Source organism: Tachysurus vachellii, chromosome 26, assembly GCF_030014155.1.
Source record: "Tachysurus vachellii isolate PV-2020 chromosome 26, HZAU_Pvac_v1, whole genome shotgun sequence".
Classification (NCBI taxonomy): domain Eukaryota; kingdom Metazoa; phylum Chordata; class Actinopteri; order Siluriformes; family Bagridae; genus Tachysurus; species Tachysurus vachellii.
Window position 1 is genome coordinate 10,473,160 of NC_083485.1, and position 17,203 is coordinate 10,490,362.

The window sequence follows — 17,203 nt, forward strand, 5'->3', positions numbered from 1 at the left end:
TAATATTTTTTTATTTGGTATGCACAGGTCATGATTTAGGAGCCGAGCAGTAAGAAGAGGGCGGATGGGAGTTTGCGCTGGAATAGAAAAAAATCATTTGTGCAGATAAAACTGTCTGTGTTTAGTCTCATGAGACTCCTGCTTTTGTGCTGCAGGCTTTCAAATCTCACCACACCCCTCGCACGAACAGGGGCTTCACAGGGGCTTCGCACAAACTAAATCCATTCTCACGGTATGTCAAAACATATGAGCAAGGGAGGAATTAACGAAGTGCAGCCACATAAGTCCTATTCTTTGTGAAAACACTGGTTTAGAGGGAGACTTAGAACGTACACTGGAGACTTTACAAACTTATTAAACCTGTTAGCTGCCATTATTCCCTTCAAACTCGTAACACAAACATTGGGTACTGCAGCATTCCCAAGTGCTGTGATAGGAAAAGTCTGATTTCTCCTCTGAATATTACAATCAGAACTTAGGCTGGCTTCACAATTATGATTCAAATGAACTCTTTTTGCATCTTAATGCAATAAGGCTTAAAGTATTTGCGTAATAACTGTCGAAACTGATAGATCGATTTCACTTGTCAGATTTTCTAAATATTTATGCACATTTTATGTAAACTAAATGTAAACATCATTACATTTAAATTAAGGTCTTTCTTCAGTGGCTGTATCTTCGAAATGGAACATGCCGTATGATATGACATGATTATGTTTCTTGTTATGTAATAATTTGAGTTGTCTGTCATTTTCTGAAGAATACAGTTTCAGTATAGTGCTTTAAGAAAAACAGCCACTTGGCAATGCTAGAAACTGTAGTGCATGTAAACACGAGGTTTCACAGTGGTTTCCAAAATCTGCTGCTTGTCTGCCTCAGTTAAAACTTAGACACTACAAATGTTTACATCGTAGGAAAGTACTAAAAATAAACTTTGTGCCTCTTTCTTCCTGTTCTAGCAATTACGTAATAAATGTCCAGGAAAACCTTTCCCGTGTCTACATTTAAGTTTAAGATCCTGTTATTATATTTGAGATTTTAAAGCACAGCTGTCTATCATTCTACGTAGATTAATGTCAAATGGTCGACGTTTTAATTCAGGGGAAAAAAACAAAAGCTGGTGTTTTTGTTATTGTTGTTTGCATACATTGCTCAAACCTGTATACAATACATCAGAAGCCATTAGTATAACTGTGTAAAGAAATCCATAGTTAAATAAGCTCAAGAAGAAAGCATTAAATGGAAAAGTGCTTAATTAAAAACTAAATCTGAAATGTGAAGATTTAAGATTTAAAAACATAAGAGCTCAGTGTTGCTCGGCTTCTAATTTCTTTGCAGCAGCGAATTATAAGCTCATAAATATTCAAATGCATCTGAGTGCTAAATATTTAATGAAATTCAAATTGAAATGCATTTTTAAAAGGACCTGACAGCCCTACCTGTTCCCCATGCAAAGTTTTGTTTTCTTTCTATCTAACCACGTTATATAGTTTGGTGCACTAATATCCAATCTATAGAGATCATTACATTATTTTCTGTTAGAAATAAATAAATTTAAAAAAAAATCAGAGGAGCAGGTAGCTTTATCAGATATCTGATCAAATGTTAGTGTGCTTGATTAGGTAATCTGAATACTAATACTAACATGTGTTCGAGTCCCTCTACTGGTCATAATAAGCACGACAATACGACACTATCTGAATATCCTACTTTACAGTAACATAGCGGATCATGTTTATAAGCATTTACACCATTTGGTACATGCCTGTTATCTCCTTAGGCCACCATTAATTATCTCTTTGGCACACAAAGAGCAACGAACACAAGCAAGATGATGCATAGGCAAGTATTAATGTGCTGTTTCTCAGAAATGAAGCAAAAACTCTTTCTCTGTATCATGTTTTGTACAAGAGAACCAGCAGCTTTTATTCTCGCTGTCTGGGTCACTGTGACACAAAGGATTGAGCTGAATGCAGGCAGCCTCTGTTAAAGGCCTCTTCTTTTGCTGAAAACAAACCTAGAACATGAACACCTTTATTATTATTATTTCTAAAAAAAAAAAAATAGAAATAAATAAATAAATAAAATATTGATGTCATTCCTCACCACTTTCCATGACACTAATTATAAACAGCCGGATTGTTTAATTCATACTGACCTACATGTTCGTAATGTGGTATTATTACGTAGCTCCCTGTAATGCCCGAAAGTCAGGTAGACCTGAATATTCACCTTTTAAGAAAAATATTATTTAATAAATATATCATCAGCTCTGTTTCAGCTGCTCCACAATCATAAAAACCTTATGGCAACATTGCTACTCTTTCTAGATTATATATGTGCTTTAACTTTTACTTTTTTTGTTTCATTAATTGTGTCCCAAATTGATCAGAGGTTCAGGTGAAGGTTTTTTATTTTTAGTCAAAACTACTTATTATTTTAGGCGTCTCTTGAATGCTTTCCGTGCTTAATATATCTACTGCATTACAACATGGAGCATTCCTCACCATTGTGAAGCATGAAACAGGAAGTCACGTGACACTTAGAACAAGTCATGTTATTTGGGATTGGCTTCCTTTCACACATGGTGCGACCCTCACAGGAGGTCAGAGATGAATTCCCAGAACCGCACCTGGGAGTCCAAGCACTCCATCAGAGTACTGAACCCGACTCGAAAAGTCGACTTGTATAATATACAGCTTCATCACTTACCAGGTAGACCTTATCCTGGTCCTGAAAAGCATGTTGGAGCTGTGGAATCCAGGGACTGGTACTGAGAGCCAGAATGGCCCGTTCCTCCTCATAGAACGCCAGCTAGAGGAGAGACAGGAAAAAAAAATAAAACACACAGCGAGTTTGTTGTCTTGTAGCCAGTAAATCAAAAATAGAGAGTACAGTGAAACCAAAATGTGTCAGATGACCTTACACAAAAAAAAAACACCAGTTCTCTTAGTAAGGTGATGTTTTTCCCTCCAACAGCCATGTGATAAGAACATCAATGTGCTCTACTAAATGCTTTCAAATACTTCAATATTGATTTGGACCACTGGATCCTGTTTACTTTTTCAAAATTAAATAAGATGGCATCGATTTGATTTTAGTTTTGCTGTAAGTTTTTTTTTTATTATTATTATTATTTCATCAAATTTTTGCTTAGGCCACTTGAATTAATAAGGAAAACTACATTTCTCTCTGTAATAAAAAGGTAACTCACATTGTCCTGTGTGCGCAGACAGTCCTTGTCCATCACCTTCATGGCATACACGTCTCCCGTGGCCTTCTCTTTCACCACCTGCACTTCTGCGAATCGCCCACGACCCACCACTCCTCTCACCTCGAAATCTTTCCTAGACGGCTGCAGCTCCTGGAGCTCTGCCACAACATCTGAGACTGAAGCAAAATGATCAATGAAAATCTCTATATCCTGATCCGATTTGAATTGTAAATGAAGTACATTATCTTGGTAAATGAAAAATTAATGTGAGCAGCACTTACATTTGTTGACAAATCTGGCTACACGTTTGATTTTCATAAGCTCTGGAGAGCTGCACTCCTGATAGAGCAGAAGCAAAGCATCCAACAAGGTCTCTCTCCTCAACTCACTTCCTCCAGCTGATCCATATCCACTGCTCTTGCCCTAAACCAGCAGTACACAGATACAACATCACATACTAAACAGAGACAGGCAAGATTACAGGATTACAACTTTTTCTAACTCTGCTATACACGTGAAACTGAGCTTTTTGGTTCTAAAGACAAAAAAAAGATTTTGCGGAAGATACTAAATTGTTCTAAGGTGATTCCTCTCTAGTTTCTTTTTAGGTAATTTTAAAAGGCTAACAAAGCTAACTGTAGTGTATATCATGACATGATGCTTGACATTTATATCAGGAAACACTGGAAATTTTAAGATAAAGCAGTGGGCGTGAGTGTAGAAACACCAAGCCATTTTTCACAATACGTTCCAGTTGAGATTCTAGGGAAATCATTATTTTATTATAGATTCAACGTATCCCAAAATCTCACACAACAACGTGTTTGTATCTGGTATTAAAGTAGGAAAAAGAGACTTTTAAATGAACCTAATTAAATTTTTTGAACGAAGAGTTGAAACCTTATTTATTGGTGTAAATATAGAAATTTACATTTCTGGTATTTAGCAGACACACTTATCCAGAGTGACTTACATTTGCTTCAATTCATACAACTGTTCAACTGAGGGTTAAGGGCCTTGCTCAGGGGCCCAGCAGTGGCGGCTCGGTGGACCGGGTATTCGATCCCATGACCTTCCGATCAGTAGTCCACCACCTTAACCACATATCACAAACTCCTATCACGTTTACACACTGACACACTTATCCAGAGTGACTTACATTTTGCTTCAATTTATATAACTGAGCAATTGAGGGTTAAGGGCCTTGCTCAGGGGCCCAGCAGTAGCGGCTCAGTGGACCGGGGATTTGAACCCATAACCCTCCGATCAGTAGTCCAACACCTTAACCACTGAGCTAGTTACATTTTATCCAGAGCAACTCTCTGAATTTTATACAACCTTGGAGCCTTGCGCAGGGGCCCAGCAGTGTCAGCTTGGTGGAGCTGGGATTCGAACTCACAACCTTCTGGACTGTAATCCAATACTATGGTAATCAAACAAGATTAAAAATCTGCTCATATTTTACCTGTAAGACCTGGTGAAGTCTTGAGCAGCGGCTTGTGATGGGCTCCACTGAGGCCAGATCACTATGGTTGCCATGTCCTCCATATTTAAACTTCAACATTGCTGGAGGGAAAAATAAGAGTTACTTTACATCTCAGGTGGATTAAAAAAAAGCCGTATGTCTCTGTACACTATTGCTGATAGCTACAAGTTATTAATCGACATTAAAATAGTAAAAGTTCAACAATAAACAAACAAACAAACAAACTAGAAGCTAGTTATCTCTATTCTGGCTCGTATTGTTGTACCGAGTTTAGCCGAAAATGTCAGAAAAATATCATCCCACCTTCGAATAACACGATACTTACCGAATACATATAATAGTAATGTGTATAAAAAAAAATGGTTAAAAATATTTATCTAAAAAAACAATAATCCCCTTTCACGCGCGCATTCAAAAACATAACTGAAGCTAAAAGCGTTGTCACTTCCGGGTAACTTTCAAATTTTGCGCGCGCTCCTAAACAGCTCATTGGCTGGAAGGGAAATTACGTCATTCAGGAGGATCATTTGGCTCCTCCTACTAAACCTACTGAAAAATATCACCTTCAAATTCAAATGAATGTTAATTGAATTGTGTTAATTTAATTGTGTTAACTACATTTTAATTCTTAGTTCAAGAGGATGAACATTTATTTGAGGCACTGTATTCAGCCACGATGGTGAGCTTTATTTATGGTTTTATTGAAGTGAATTATACTTAAAAAAATAATATATAAATTATATATATATATATTATATATTATAATAAATATTATTATATATTTTATATTATTATATATTATAATATATACTTAATATACTTTCAACTGACCGGATATGTTTAATGGTTACTGCATAGTATAAAAGACAGTATATTTATTTATTACAAAAAAATTGAAACATTCTGCCACATCATTTATTTCATTTATTTATTTATTTATTTATTTTGAATTCTCTAATATGTATAGTTCAGATGTTGTTTATGCAATAGACATCGTAGGGTTTTTTTTTTTGACAGCAGAGCTCTCATTTAATCTTTTTCAGTAATACAGTTATCCAGGTCAGGGTTGCAGACAGATCCAGAGTCTGACTGGTAAATACTAACCATGAATCAGGAATACATCCTGAATTGCACATTAGGACATTGTAGGACACCATGTGTACTCATTCACACGTTTTTAGGAGTTGGGAGGACATTAAAGAACCAAGAAGACACCTGTGAACATATAAGAACTAAAGTATGAAATGCTTTTTGTTCTGACATTATATTCAGTACCAAGAACACAAAAGTATCCATCTGACATTTGCCATGAAGGACAAGACACTCCCTTCAAACACGCACAAGGGTTTGATCTACATAGGTTTCTCAGCACTGAGGTTTACTAATGTAACAAGCATCAATCGGTGTTTTCCTGTATAACAGGGGTTTGTCGGGATCCTGTTTCCGTGGTGATGGCCACAAATGCCATGGCAACAGCCCTGCAGAGTTGTCTCGGAAACAAGAACACTCAGACAAAGACGAGATGCGCTAGAGAAAGAAAGAAGTTTAGGAACATTTTGCACATGTCCGTGACACGTCAAGACAAAATGTCATTCTTGCGGTATTACGTTGAATGAAAATGGATTTATCTTAAAAATTGCTTATACACATTCCATTAAAAAAATAAAACCAAGCAGTGGGTTTTGTGTTGCTGCTAAATGCTCCTGCCTTTTATCAACCTACTTATTCATTTATTTCCCTGAATAGATTGAAATAAAAAAATTCAAACAAGACCAGGGATAATTTTATTTTCATTTAATAACAAGGGATGATTTTTCAAGATGAAACAAGATTAAGGCGCTCAGAGATGTATTACACAAGGAAAATAAAATAATCATGCAATAGAAACACGCCTCATTGAGTCACATACACAAATAAAACGTGTTATCATCTCACAGTTGGCTTAAGCTGCTCTGAGGTGAACGCTTAAGGCCAAACAAAGACGCTCACAGCTACATTAGAGCAGCAGATGGAGCTGTCATGCTAACGTGAGTCTCAGTCACTGCACCAGCAGGAGGGACAAATGAGTACAACTAGAGCTAGAAAGGCCGTCAAATACTTTAACAACAGACCACAACAAGATGGCACGTACTTCCTCACGTATAGGTTGAGAAAATGAAAATCTGAACACTGAAATCACCACTATCAGAGGATTCCTGGACTGTAGAGATGTTTTATATCTTAATTAAAATCAACACTTGTTTAAGGAACAATTGGACAAAACCAAAGGCAGTAAATTCTTTAATGTGTTCACATATATTTCTGTTCATGTGCTGGAAAAACATGCCAAACTACATTTGACCTAAATGCATCACAGTGTTACCAAAATCAGAGTATCATCATCATCATCATCATAATAGACTCTGTACACACGAGAGCGGACAAAAGTGTTGAATCTTCAAATTAATCAGATTATTAACCAGAAAACAGTCAATAGCACGAAGCTGACTGAACAAATCAACATTTTTCCTTCATTGGAGTTTAAATTCCTGCCAGATCTTTACTTCTGAGATACATGCTATAGATAAATATATTTCAGTTTAGTTCAGTTCAGTCCATGCGAAGGGTTTTCCAGGCTGTCACATATATTCGATTAGTCTTTTTAGTCATGTCAAATTTCCTGAAGGAAAAAATAAAGTTAATGTTATTTTGTTAACGTGTTGACAGCTAAAATGACGACCAGGACGTCATCGCAGAGTAAGTGCACATTTTACTACATGTGTATGTGTTTGTGTCTGAGAGAGAGAGAGTAAGAGAACAAGAGAGAGAGGTTTGTGCATGGAAACTACTTTTTATTACAGCTTTAATGTTAAGTTGTTATTCCACAACTATTAAACCGTTTAATAATCTCTGTTATTTATAGATGAATTATTCTAACTGGTTATACAGTCAATTACTGTCTCACAACTATTTTGCATTACTCCCGTATAACAATCGTGTGTTGCTCTACACAAGATAGCAGCACTGATGTTTATATAGCAGCGACATACCCAGAAATTGTACAGCGTAACGCTCTACATAAACAGCTTAAAATACAAGTATTATCATGATTATGGAGACGTTTTCTTTTAGGAGATGTTTATTATTTATTGGAAGGAGTCTTCAGGATGGAGGAACGTGATACCAGGAACTAAGTTGTTTCATGAAACTAAACATGTTTCATTTCAAGATCGTCAAGCAAGCATAAAAAAAAAAATACAAGTCCGTTCATTTAAAATGTTTATTATCATCGGTTAATTTCATGATGAAGCGAACAAAATGAATGAGTGGCAAAATATCGTTGTTGGGTTTTTTTTTCCAGTGCACACCAGATCATCAAACTTACACATATATAAAACTCACACAGGCTGATGTTCGCCTACGGATATGCGTGTTTGTATATGTACATTGTGTAGATTACAACAGTGATATGCACGCGCACGTTCACGGCTCACGTTCTGCTAACTTGGTGCTTGAGAAGTTTGTTTGAACTTCCCTGTGCTGTCTGCCGTTTCATATGTGTGTCTAAACATGATCGGGTTTGTTTTTCTGTTAAACTCTGTGCCTTCCAATCAGAGTTGGGTTACGACGATGTAATATGCAAAGAGGGGGTGTGTGTCCTAAATACACCTGCTAGTTATACAGGTATTCCTTGACATTTGAATACATGAATCTTGTATAAACATTCACCTGGATTTGGCAACTGTTTCTGCTGTTTTCTGAAACGATTAAAGGAGCGAGAATAAACAGGTCAGAATGAACATATTATCAACATCAGTCTTCAATGACTTTTCTCGTTACTAAAGATATTCCACTCTATCGCTGATATCTTTATCTAACAGAAGAAGCGTCTTCAGTTCCAAAGCTTGTCCTGGATTTCGTAATGACCGGTAGCTGATTGTTTGGCCACTTGGCCAATTTGTCATCACACCCGAGTCCAGGTAAAGCAGGCGAGTGAAATTTAAGGATGTTGATACGAATCTCCCAATAACACTACAGTGTGCATGTCTGAATACAGTTATCCCTTTTCCATATACGAGTTCAGTTATTTCACTGCACTGAGGTCCAGTAATTTCCTTCGGCACTGTAAGAGCAAAAAGGTCCGGATGGTGGCACCAAAATCCCCTGTGACTGATTACAGTGGTATATTTTGTTAGTTTAAAAAAAAAAAAAATTGAATGCACAACAACAAGCAAAATGAAAAAATAAAAATAAAAATATGAGCAAAAAATATTTAATCTCTGAGGGATTGGTGGGGAGATGAGCGTTTGGTCCAGGCTAGACTTCCTGTGAATTGATAAATCATGAGGAGCTCTCAAGAAGAAAGCAGCATGGTTCTTCATCATTGTCATCCTCATTTGTGTCAAATGGCACATTCTTGTCTAGATGACGCAAAAGAAAATTGAGCAGATGAGATACCATCGTGTCAATGGGGTTCAAAATGGGTGTTAATCTGAGGGCTGGCAAGATTACAGACTTCGCACATTTCTCCTTTACAGGTCATTGTGGTAGCCACCTAAATCCAATCCTAAGTCTGTTGTGTGTGTAAATAGAAAATCAGGAAAAAAAATTTAATTAGTAGATTTCTATATAGATACATCTCTGTCGATTTGATTTGGCTCGTCTCTCTCGGGATGCTGCGCTGTGTGGCTGTTCTCTGGCTCTTGTCAGTTCAGTGGCATGTTTAGTTGGCTCTGAGAGTGTAGCGCTACAACTCCGATCTGTTAGCAGCACTTCTTCTTGCGTTTGCTGTTCCTGCCGAGTTTGACCACTTCACTCTGCTGTTGCTGCTGCTGCTTGGCCATGGTCTCTTTCCTCGCCCTGAGAACCAGCTCGGTAATGCAGTTAAACATCTGAGATTGGGGGGAGGGAGAGAGAGAGAGAGAGAGGGGGAGAGAGAGAGAGAGAAAGAGAGACAATCGTACCCCAGACAAAAAAGGACTTGGCTAAATCTGTGCATCACAGAGATTAGGTGTGAAATGCTTTCGTCAATCTTCTTTCACTTTTACATCTCACACTACCACCTACTTCAATCTCTTCTCGGTGTTCCCATGTAAACAGCTAATTAAAGCGAGCAGATCGTTAAGCAGCATGAGATCCATTTGTCAGTGTCTAGGATGAACTTGTCTGTCACTCCAACATGGTTCATTGGTGCCAAATTCATAGACTGATTTTTTATTTATTTTTTTATGTTGTCTTCGATCTGACCTTATTGTGCTGATTGTTTATTGTGCTTCTTGTAGTAGAAAACCCATTTCAGAGCGGGATTAAAATTACTCGTTTAATATTTGGTAAAATGGGACCCGGTATGCGGTTTTAAGTAGAAATAACTGCTGGAGTAGTAAAACTGTCTGTGAGAGTGGGATATAAAAAGCCTCCTGTGCACAGTCCTAGCTGAAACCCTGCTGCTTTACAGTTTACTTACATCCTCCACGTTGACGTTCTCTTTAGCGCTAGTTTCAAACAGCCGGATGTCCATCTGCTCGGCGAACTTCTGTGCGTCGGCTGTCTCCACTACCTTGGAGTTGGGGTCATCGTTCTTATTACCCACTGTACCATAGAGAGAAGGGTTAATAATAGCTAGTATAATCCCTAATAGTGATGACAGAAAATAAAACAATTTCGCTATAATGTAAATATTTAAATATATTTCAACGGTAGCACTTGCCTAATATTCGACAAACATCGTCGCAGTTCTGGTTGATTTCATGAAGCCATCGTTTGACGTTTACAAAGGACTCTGCACTTGTCACATCATAGACCACAATCACACCATGTGTGCCTCGGTAATACCTGCAGAGGAACAGTTTTAACATCTGTTGTAAATTCCAAACACACGTATATTATTTTAATTTGATCAGACTGTACAACATCCTTCAGGTACGGCAGGGTGGAAACATCCAAACTCAGGAGTGACTTAGTGCAGGTTTTTCATCTGTATTTATTTGTCTTCATTTGTTGCTAGTGGACAGTTTACATTTTAAACTTTTATATTAAAAACATATTTAAATCTATCATATCTAATCTAATCATATTCTATCTATCTACCTATTATCCATCCACCTATCTATCTATCCATCAAATCCATCCACCTACCTACCTACCTACCTATCTATCTATCTATCTATCTATCCATCCATCCATCCATCCATCCACACACCTACCAATCTATCCATCCATCTATCCACCCACCTACCATCTATCCATCCATCCATCCATCCATCCATCCACCCACCTACCTACCATCTATCCATCCATCCATCCATCTAGATATCCACCTACCATCCACCTACCTACCATCTATCCATCCATCCATCTATCTATCCATCCATCTAGATAACCACCTACCTATCTACCTAAGTTAAAACACACCAATATTTACCCGACCGACCCTGTCAATTTAGGACCGACTCAAATTTTTTTTTTGCTTTAAGTCCGACCGACTTGCCAGTTGTAAATTTGCCAATTTTTTTTTTACTCTTCAAACAACTACTACAAAAGCAATAAAATAATATTAATTATATTTTAGTAAATATTGTAAATATACAAATTGCCTAAACCTAGATACAAACGAAGGCTACGTTCTTTCTTTTAAATAAAAACCCGTGACGTCATCTATGTTTACACTATTGGTTAACGGATGTCACACTATGGCCTGTGCGTTCGCTTCGTCTCATACTCTGATTCACTGTCAGAGTCAACGGTTCGCGCTTGGTAATGATGGCTGCGGCTGCAGTAAACAAAATGTTCGTGGTCACCGTTCAAACAAATTTGTTTGTGGTCTATATAGCCTGCATCAAAATGAGGTTTGCAATGATGCGCCGGGTTGAAGACCCAGTCAGTGAAGTCACGATATGCTAATTTGTTTAAATTCATACCTACGTAATCACCATCACCAAAATTGTACTTTACATTGTATATTGTTTCAACATTGTATACAGTGTTTCAATGTATATTTACATTGAAACTTGAAAAAAAAATAGACCTACCTACCGACCCTTTTTTTTTTTTTTTACTGTTACTGCAAACCAAAATATTTTTAATGATGGCCTTATTTAAACATTACATAAAGGGCTGCATGGTGCTAAAGCAGGTGGTGTTGCTGCCTCAGCAGGATTCAAGTCAGTATAAAGTGAAAGTCACAAAAAAAAGAAATCGATGTTCTGAAGCTGAATTGCAGATATATGGAGCGCTCATGCTGTTATCACAACGAACACAGGAAGTGGGTGGAGTAACAGCTGAGGTGACCTGTGGCTGCATCACTTCCTGCGATCGTTTCCACAAACAGGAAGTGGTCACCTGAGATGAATGTATAAAAATCAAGTCATTCTGTGCTTCAGGTTTCCTTCAGGTTTCCAACTTTCGTTTCACCAGTGAAATTTGACAGACAGCCTGGTGCATGCTTAACACATCTACAAACTCCATTAAGTCTATTTAGCAAGTCAGCAGCCTTGCTTGAGGCTGGTATTTAATTCTCATTGCTGTTTGGCTGTAAAACAAGGCTGAAATTCACTTACTCTAATGACAGACCACACCACTGCACTCCTGCATAACAACAAACCTCAACAACAGCAGCAGCAGCAGCAGCAGCAGCAACAGCAACTCTAGCATCTCTTCACCTCAAACAACTCAGAGTATTGTGAAGGTTGTGCACGGGCTTATTGGTTATATAGAAAATGCTAACACATGACACATAGTTTGAGATGTATTAGGATTTCTGCAGTCTGTATAATTGTATGTGGATAAATAAAGATGTAATACGAAACAAAAATTTCTATCACTACTGTTTATTATATCTCTCACACACACACACACACATTTTTAACAAGCACTGTGTCATGTTCCTTGATAGCTTATTATTTCTATCAACTCAGGACAAACAAAACAGATATTTCAGAAAATAACATTAACCCAAAACTAAAAACTCTACTTTGATCTTTGAAACCAATTTTCATGCAACAAAACTCAATTTATAGACTGAAAGGAAGGTTATTCAGACTTGCGGTTTTACTGTCTGAAAATAGGAAGTGAGACAATTCAATCTAAGTTGCTTAACTGATGAGGTGGTGTTTGTGTACAATCTGCCAATGCTAAGCAGAAAATTAGGCATTAATTCCATTTATAACACAGCGCAGTTGAATTCTCATTTCTGATTGGTTAAACAGCAGCTTGAACAGTGGTCACGTCACGAGTAACACCTCCTGACAGTGACTTGTATGGGGGATAGTCAGAGCGATCTAAGAATAATAACAAGCAGATGTGTTGTTCAGCAAATACCATTGTTATTTAATGTTCTCTAGTGTCAACACTGTCAGAACAGTAGTCAGTATCATCTCAGTAGTCAGGTAACATAAACAACCAACTTGTAAACAACCAGCTCAGTCGTGACGGTCGTGCCCTGTGGCCCGAGACTGTGGTACTTACGTTGAAGTGATGGTACGGAACCGTTCCTGTCCCGCTGTGTCCCAAATCTGCAGCTTCACCTTCTCTCCATTTATCTCCACTGTCCTGATCTTAAAGTCCACGCCGATGGTGGTAATGTAGCTACCTGAAATATAGAGAGCGCCACTGAACTTAGAAGTCATACTAATCTTGACAACAACGTTCTGCCAGGAAAACACACACACATCTACGGTCATAATCTGAATCTGAATGGATCAGTTCATTTTCAGGGCTTACGTATAAGTCAAAGTATTTTGTCTCATTCCTGTGGGCATTTCATTACTACCAGACAGTGTGACATGGCAGGGGATGGCCAAACAAAAACAACAACAACAAAAATGGAATGTAACTAAGTATCTGTGCTAAATTTGATTTATTTCTTCACCGGGATGTTTTCTGGTCTCTGATAAAAAAATATACAGCCATCACACCCATATGTGCTTGCTGAAAAATCCATTCCAATACTGTGGCCGTTAACGCAGTGTTGCGCCGAGCTTTGCTGCTATAACAACCTCCGCTGTTCTGGGAAAGCTTTAGATTTTGGAGCATGGCTCTGGGGATTTGTGCTCATTCAGCCACAAGAGTGTCAGTGAGGTAAGACAATGATCTGGGATGAAGAGGCCTGGGGTGCTGCTGATGTTCGTAGTACATATCAAAGCTGGGGATGAAACTGTGGGGTTGAAGTCAGGACTCTGTGCAGGACACTCAGGTTTCTCCAATCCAACATTAAAACACCATGTCTTTATGGAATTGGCTTTGTGCACAAGGACATAATTATGCTGGGACAGGTTTGGGTTGCATCCTATATACAACTGTGTGCTTCCAGCTTTTTTGTACCAGCAACAAACAGTTTGGTGAAAACCCACATATGGGTGTGATGGTCAGGTGTCCACAGAGTTTTGTCCATATAGAATGTTTAGCTCAATTTTCATTTTCCCACCACCTAGCTGGCCCTTACATATCAATCAACAGCTACCAACTGCATCCTTCCCATCTAGACAGCAGGACCAATTTTGCTCTCTTGTACTTCTCGTGACGGATGTCTCAGGCATCGCTGATGTTTAAACTTGAGTGCTGTGATGTTGGGTTTCTCTTGGGATCCAAATCTGTGACATCCGTCCTCAACACAAGAGGAATCTTAAAGAGAATCTTACTATCTTACACCCTATATATTCTCACTACATAAAGTATCTTTTTCAGATTCAACTGCAGAAAACAAGTGGCTTCTAATGTCTGCACTATGAAAAAAGTATTGGCACCCGCAGTAATGTTTGAATGCTCTATGCTCAAAATTCTTTCTCTATGAAATGCCAGTGAGACAGACAGACAAACAACAGTGGCACAAACTAAAAAGGGTAATACAGTCCTATCAGTAAGGTAGTTTATTAAATAATGAATATCGCATTAGTCCTTTAATTGTGTCCATTATCACACAACTTCCACAGAACTCCTTCAACATAAAGGGAATTGTTATGTGCTGTAAAACAGGCACTGCTACTCGACTGTATGTTCCACAGATGGTTCTGGCTTCGGATTAGTAACCACACCGTTCCAGGTGTAATTTTACAAATGATCCCAAAGTAACACTGATCATAAACTATGTTAAAGCTACATAATGTGTTATACTTTTTGTGTGCTACTGTTTGTTAGAAAAGTGTAGACAACAAGAGGTTACCTACCTGAAAACGTGTTGTCTGCGAACCTCAGCAGTAGGCTGCTTTTTCCCACACCTGCGGTCAGAAGGCAATAAAGTGAAAGTAATGAGAACAATGACATGGATTAGTAGGTTGTCTTTTAGTGCCCTACACCTGCTGAATGAGCAAACCTGCCCTCTCTTCACTGTATAGTGCACAATTGTGAACATCTCGGTGTCTCTCATTTCATTAAACGTGCTGTGGACTGGACAGGGAGTAGGGGAGCATTTCTGCAGCAGGATGAGACAAAGCATCTAGCAGACAAATACTTCAACATATATTGTACTTTGGACCGAAGCAACACATGATAATGAACAGCTGGTGCTGTATAACTTCCTGCCTATCAAGCAAGCCTCAATGACCTGCTTATACACCATATCTTATAAGTACCACAATGTAGGTACATGACTAATATGCTAAAGGATAAAATCTACATTAATAACAGTTTGAATAAAATATGCATGTACACAAATATTTAGAAGCATGTTTGATGGCAAAGTTTGTTCACTGTTTTGTTTTTGTTTCTTAAAGTCTCATCTTTAAAAGCCTGGCAATTAAATAAGAAATTTAATTAAGAATTAACGTAAAAGCTTTAAAAAAAAGTCAACACACTTACATCCACGTACAAAAACACTGTTTGATTTCCATTTAATATTTAACACATTATGATTATATATATTGTGTGAACAGTCATCGACATTTCCTATAAATACTAGTATTTCTTTGCGTGTGAACTAGATTGAACTGTGCAAGTTAGAAGAAACTAAACAGAAACACGTCGAAAACTAGATCATTTTCACTTTCAGTACTTCAGAGCAGACTAAAAGGTGCCGTAAAGTTAAGCGATAGTTGTATGTAAGTTTCAAAGTGGAGGATCATGTCTCTTCAGTCTACCACAAGCGCGTGGCCTCAGAGTATCTTCAAACCGTATTTCCGCTCGAGAACTGAACTTAAATAACAAAATCATCTGATATCAGCTGGCAGAAATATTCAGTGACACTTATCTGTCTATAACAAATTCATCCTTTTAATCCTTGACAAAAGCAACCCATAAAATGCGCTCTAATGATCAGAAGGTCTTGGGTTTGAATCCCAGGTCCACCGAGCTGCCGCTGTTGGGCCCATGAGCAAGGCCCTTAGTCCTCAATTGTATAACTTGAAATAAAAATATATAAGTCACTCTGAATAAAGGTGTCTTCTAAATGACAAATGTAAATCTATAATAACTGATAACTTTCATGATTTCTGTCTTTGTGCTTACATCCAAAATTTCCAGTATAACATCTCTGTGATATTTTAATAGATCTTTCTTAATATTTAGATCTACTAATATTAAAATATCAGAGCAGAGAAATAAGATAACCTCAAGCACATCATAAACCTTAATTGTTTTTATATAACTTTTGACTCATGATCTCTCTTAACCAGTCCTTAAAGTGCAGTCTTGAGTTGTTGATCTACCTAAATGACTAAATAAAATACAGACACCAGGGATGTGTGAAAGTTAGCTATAGTACTGACTGCTTGTGCTGAGAAATAAGACATGCTATTTTAATATCCGACTAGCTAACATGACCACGGGTTCACATTTCCCTCAGTGCCATAAAGCTACATTAACACTAATAATATCAGTATAATACGTAATGGCAACTTTCTTTAATCGCCGGTTCAGTGTTTACTACTTTACCACTTCCCGCCCTGGACTACAAGACTAACTTAGCTACATGCTAACATTAGCTACATGCTAACATTAGCTAGGGTGTTTCGCACGGAAATATTTATAAACTCTAAAGTAACATTATCACACAACGGCGTTCGCAGTGACAAGTTTTCAAATATTTTTAGATATAAACCAAATCTTTACCAAGACGAATAAAAGCAAAATTTTGCGATTTGTTAGCAGAGGCCTGCTCCGCGTTGTGCATCCCCGCTGTTTTCTTACCGCTGTCGCCGATGATGAGCAGCTTAAAGAGGTAATCGTAGTCCCGCGCCATAGCACCGCTCACTAGGTCCCCGTCTGCGCGTCGTTTTCCGTCTCAATGTCCGGTGTGTCAAAACAACACTGGGTGTAAACCGGTCTCTCTCTCCCTCCCCCCGGCTGAGAGATTGTAGCCTTTCTCCGTAACGGAGATGTCTCCCCTTTAGCCGGCGGGTATTTTAGACACTTTATCCAGCGATTCACACCCAGAAGACACGCGACTGCCCTCGGGGGCTGTTAGCTTACTGCTATCCGCGGTTTATAAATCCACCCGCCCTGCTAGCGAAGAATACGCACTGCGCATGCGCGGGTATGACGCCTGACGAGCATAGCGTGCTATTTAACTAAACTGCAGACATTCTGCTTCCTTT

General features: G+C 38.2%; 2 protein-coding genes across 7 annotated transcripts in view; both read right to left on the bottom strand.

Annotated features, from left to right (window-relative positions):
* Positions 1-5,143, bottom strand: part of cita (citron rho-interacting serine/threonine kinase a) — a 70,650-nt gene extending 65,507 nt beyond the window's left edge. For all 6 annotated transcript variants that reach the window (XM_060862765.1, XM_060862764.1, XM_060862762.1 and 3 more), the window contains exons 1-5: positions 5,026-5,143; positions 4,680-4,780; positions 3,496-3,637; positions 3,215-3,390; positions 2,713-2,814 (exon numbers count right to left, since the gene is read on the bottom strand). In XM_060862765.1, the coding sequence (XP_060718748.1) occupies positions 2,713-2,814; positions 3,215-3,390; positions 3,496-3,637; positions 4,680-4,778 (519 nt within the window). In that variant the 5' untranslated portion in view covers positions 4,779-4,780; positions 5,026-5,143. The remainder of the gene's footprint in view (positions 1-2,712; positions 2,815-3,214; positions 3,391-3,495; positions 3,638-4,679; positions 4,781-5,025) is intronic.
* A 2,802-nt stretch (positions 5,144-7,945) lies between these two features.
* rab35a (RAB35, member RAS oncogene family a) lies at positions 7,946-17,098 on the bottom strand. Its single transcript, XM_060862810.1, has 6 exons — positions 16,797-17,098; positions 14,836-14,890; positions 13,143-13,262; positions 10,387-10,511; positions 10,144-10,268; positions 7,946-9,571 (listed from the first exon to the last, which is right to left on the bottom strand). Exons 1-6 carry the CDS (start codon positions 16,846-16,848, stop codon positions 9,443-9,445), a joined length of 606 nt encoding a protein of 201 aa, XP_060718793.1. The 5' UTR covers positions 16,849-17,098; the 3' UTR covers positions 7,946-9,442.
* Between the last annotated feature and the right edge of the window lie 105 nt (positions 17,099-17,203).

Coding starts and splice junctions, on each gene's coding strand:
- rab35a (XM_060862810.1), bottom strand. CDS start 16,848: ATGGCGCGGGACTACGATTACCTCTTTAAGCTGCTCATCATCGGCGAC. Junction 13,263..14,835: donor GACAACACGTTTTCAGGTAG/GTAACCTCTTGT, acceptor TATTTCAGGTAG/CTACATTACCACCATCGGCG. Junction 9,572..10,143: donor AGAACGTCAACGTGGAGGAT/GTAAGTAAACTG, acceptor CCCCAATCTCAG/ATGTTTAACTGCATTACCGA.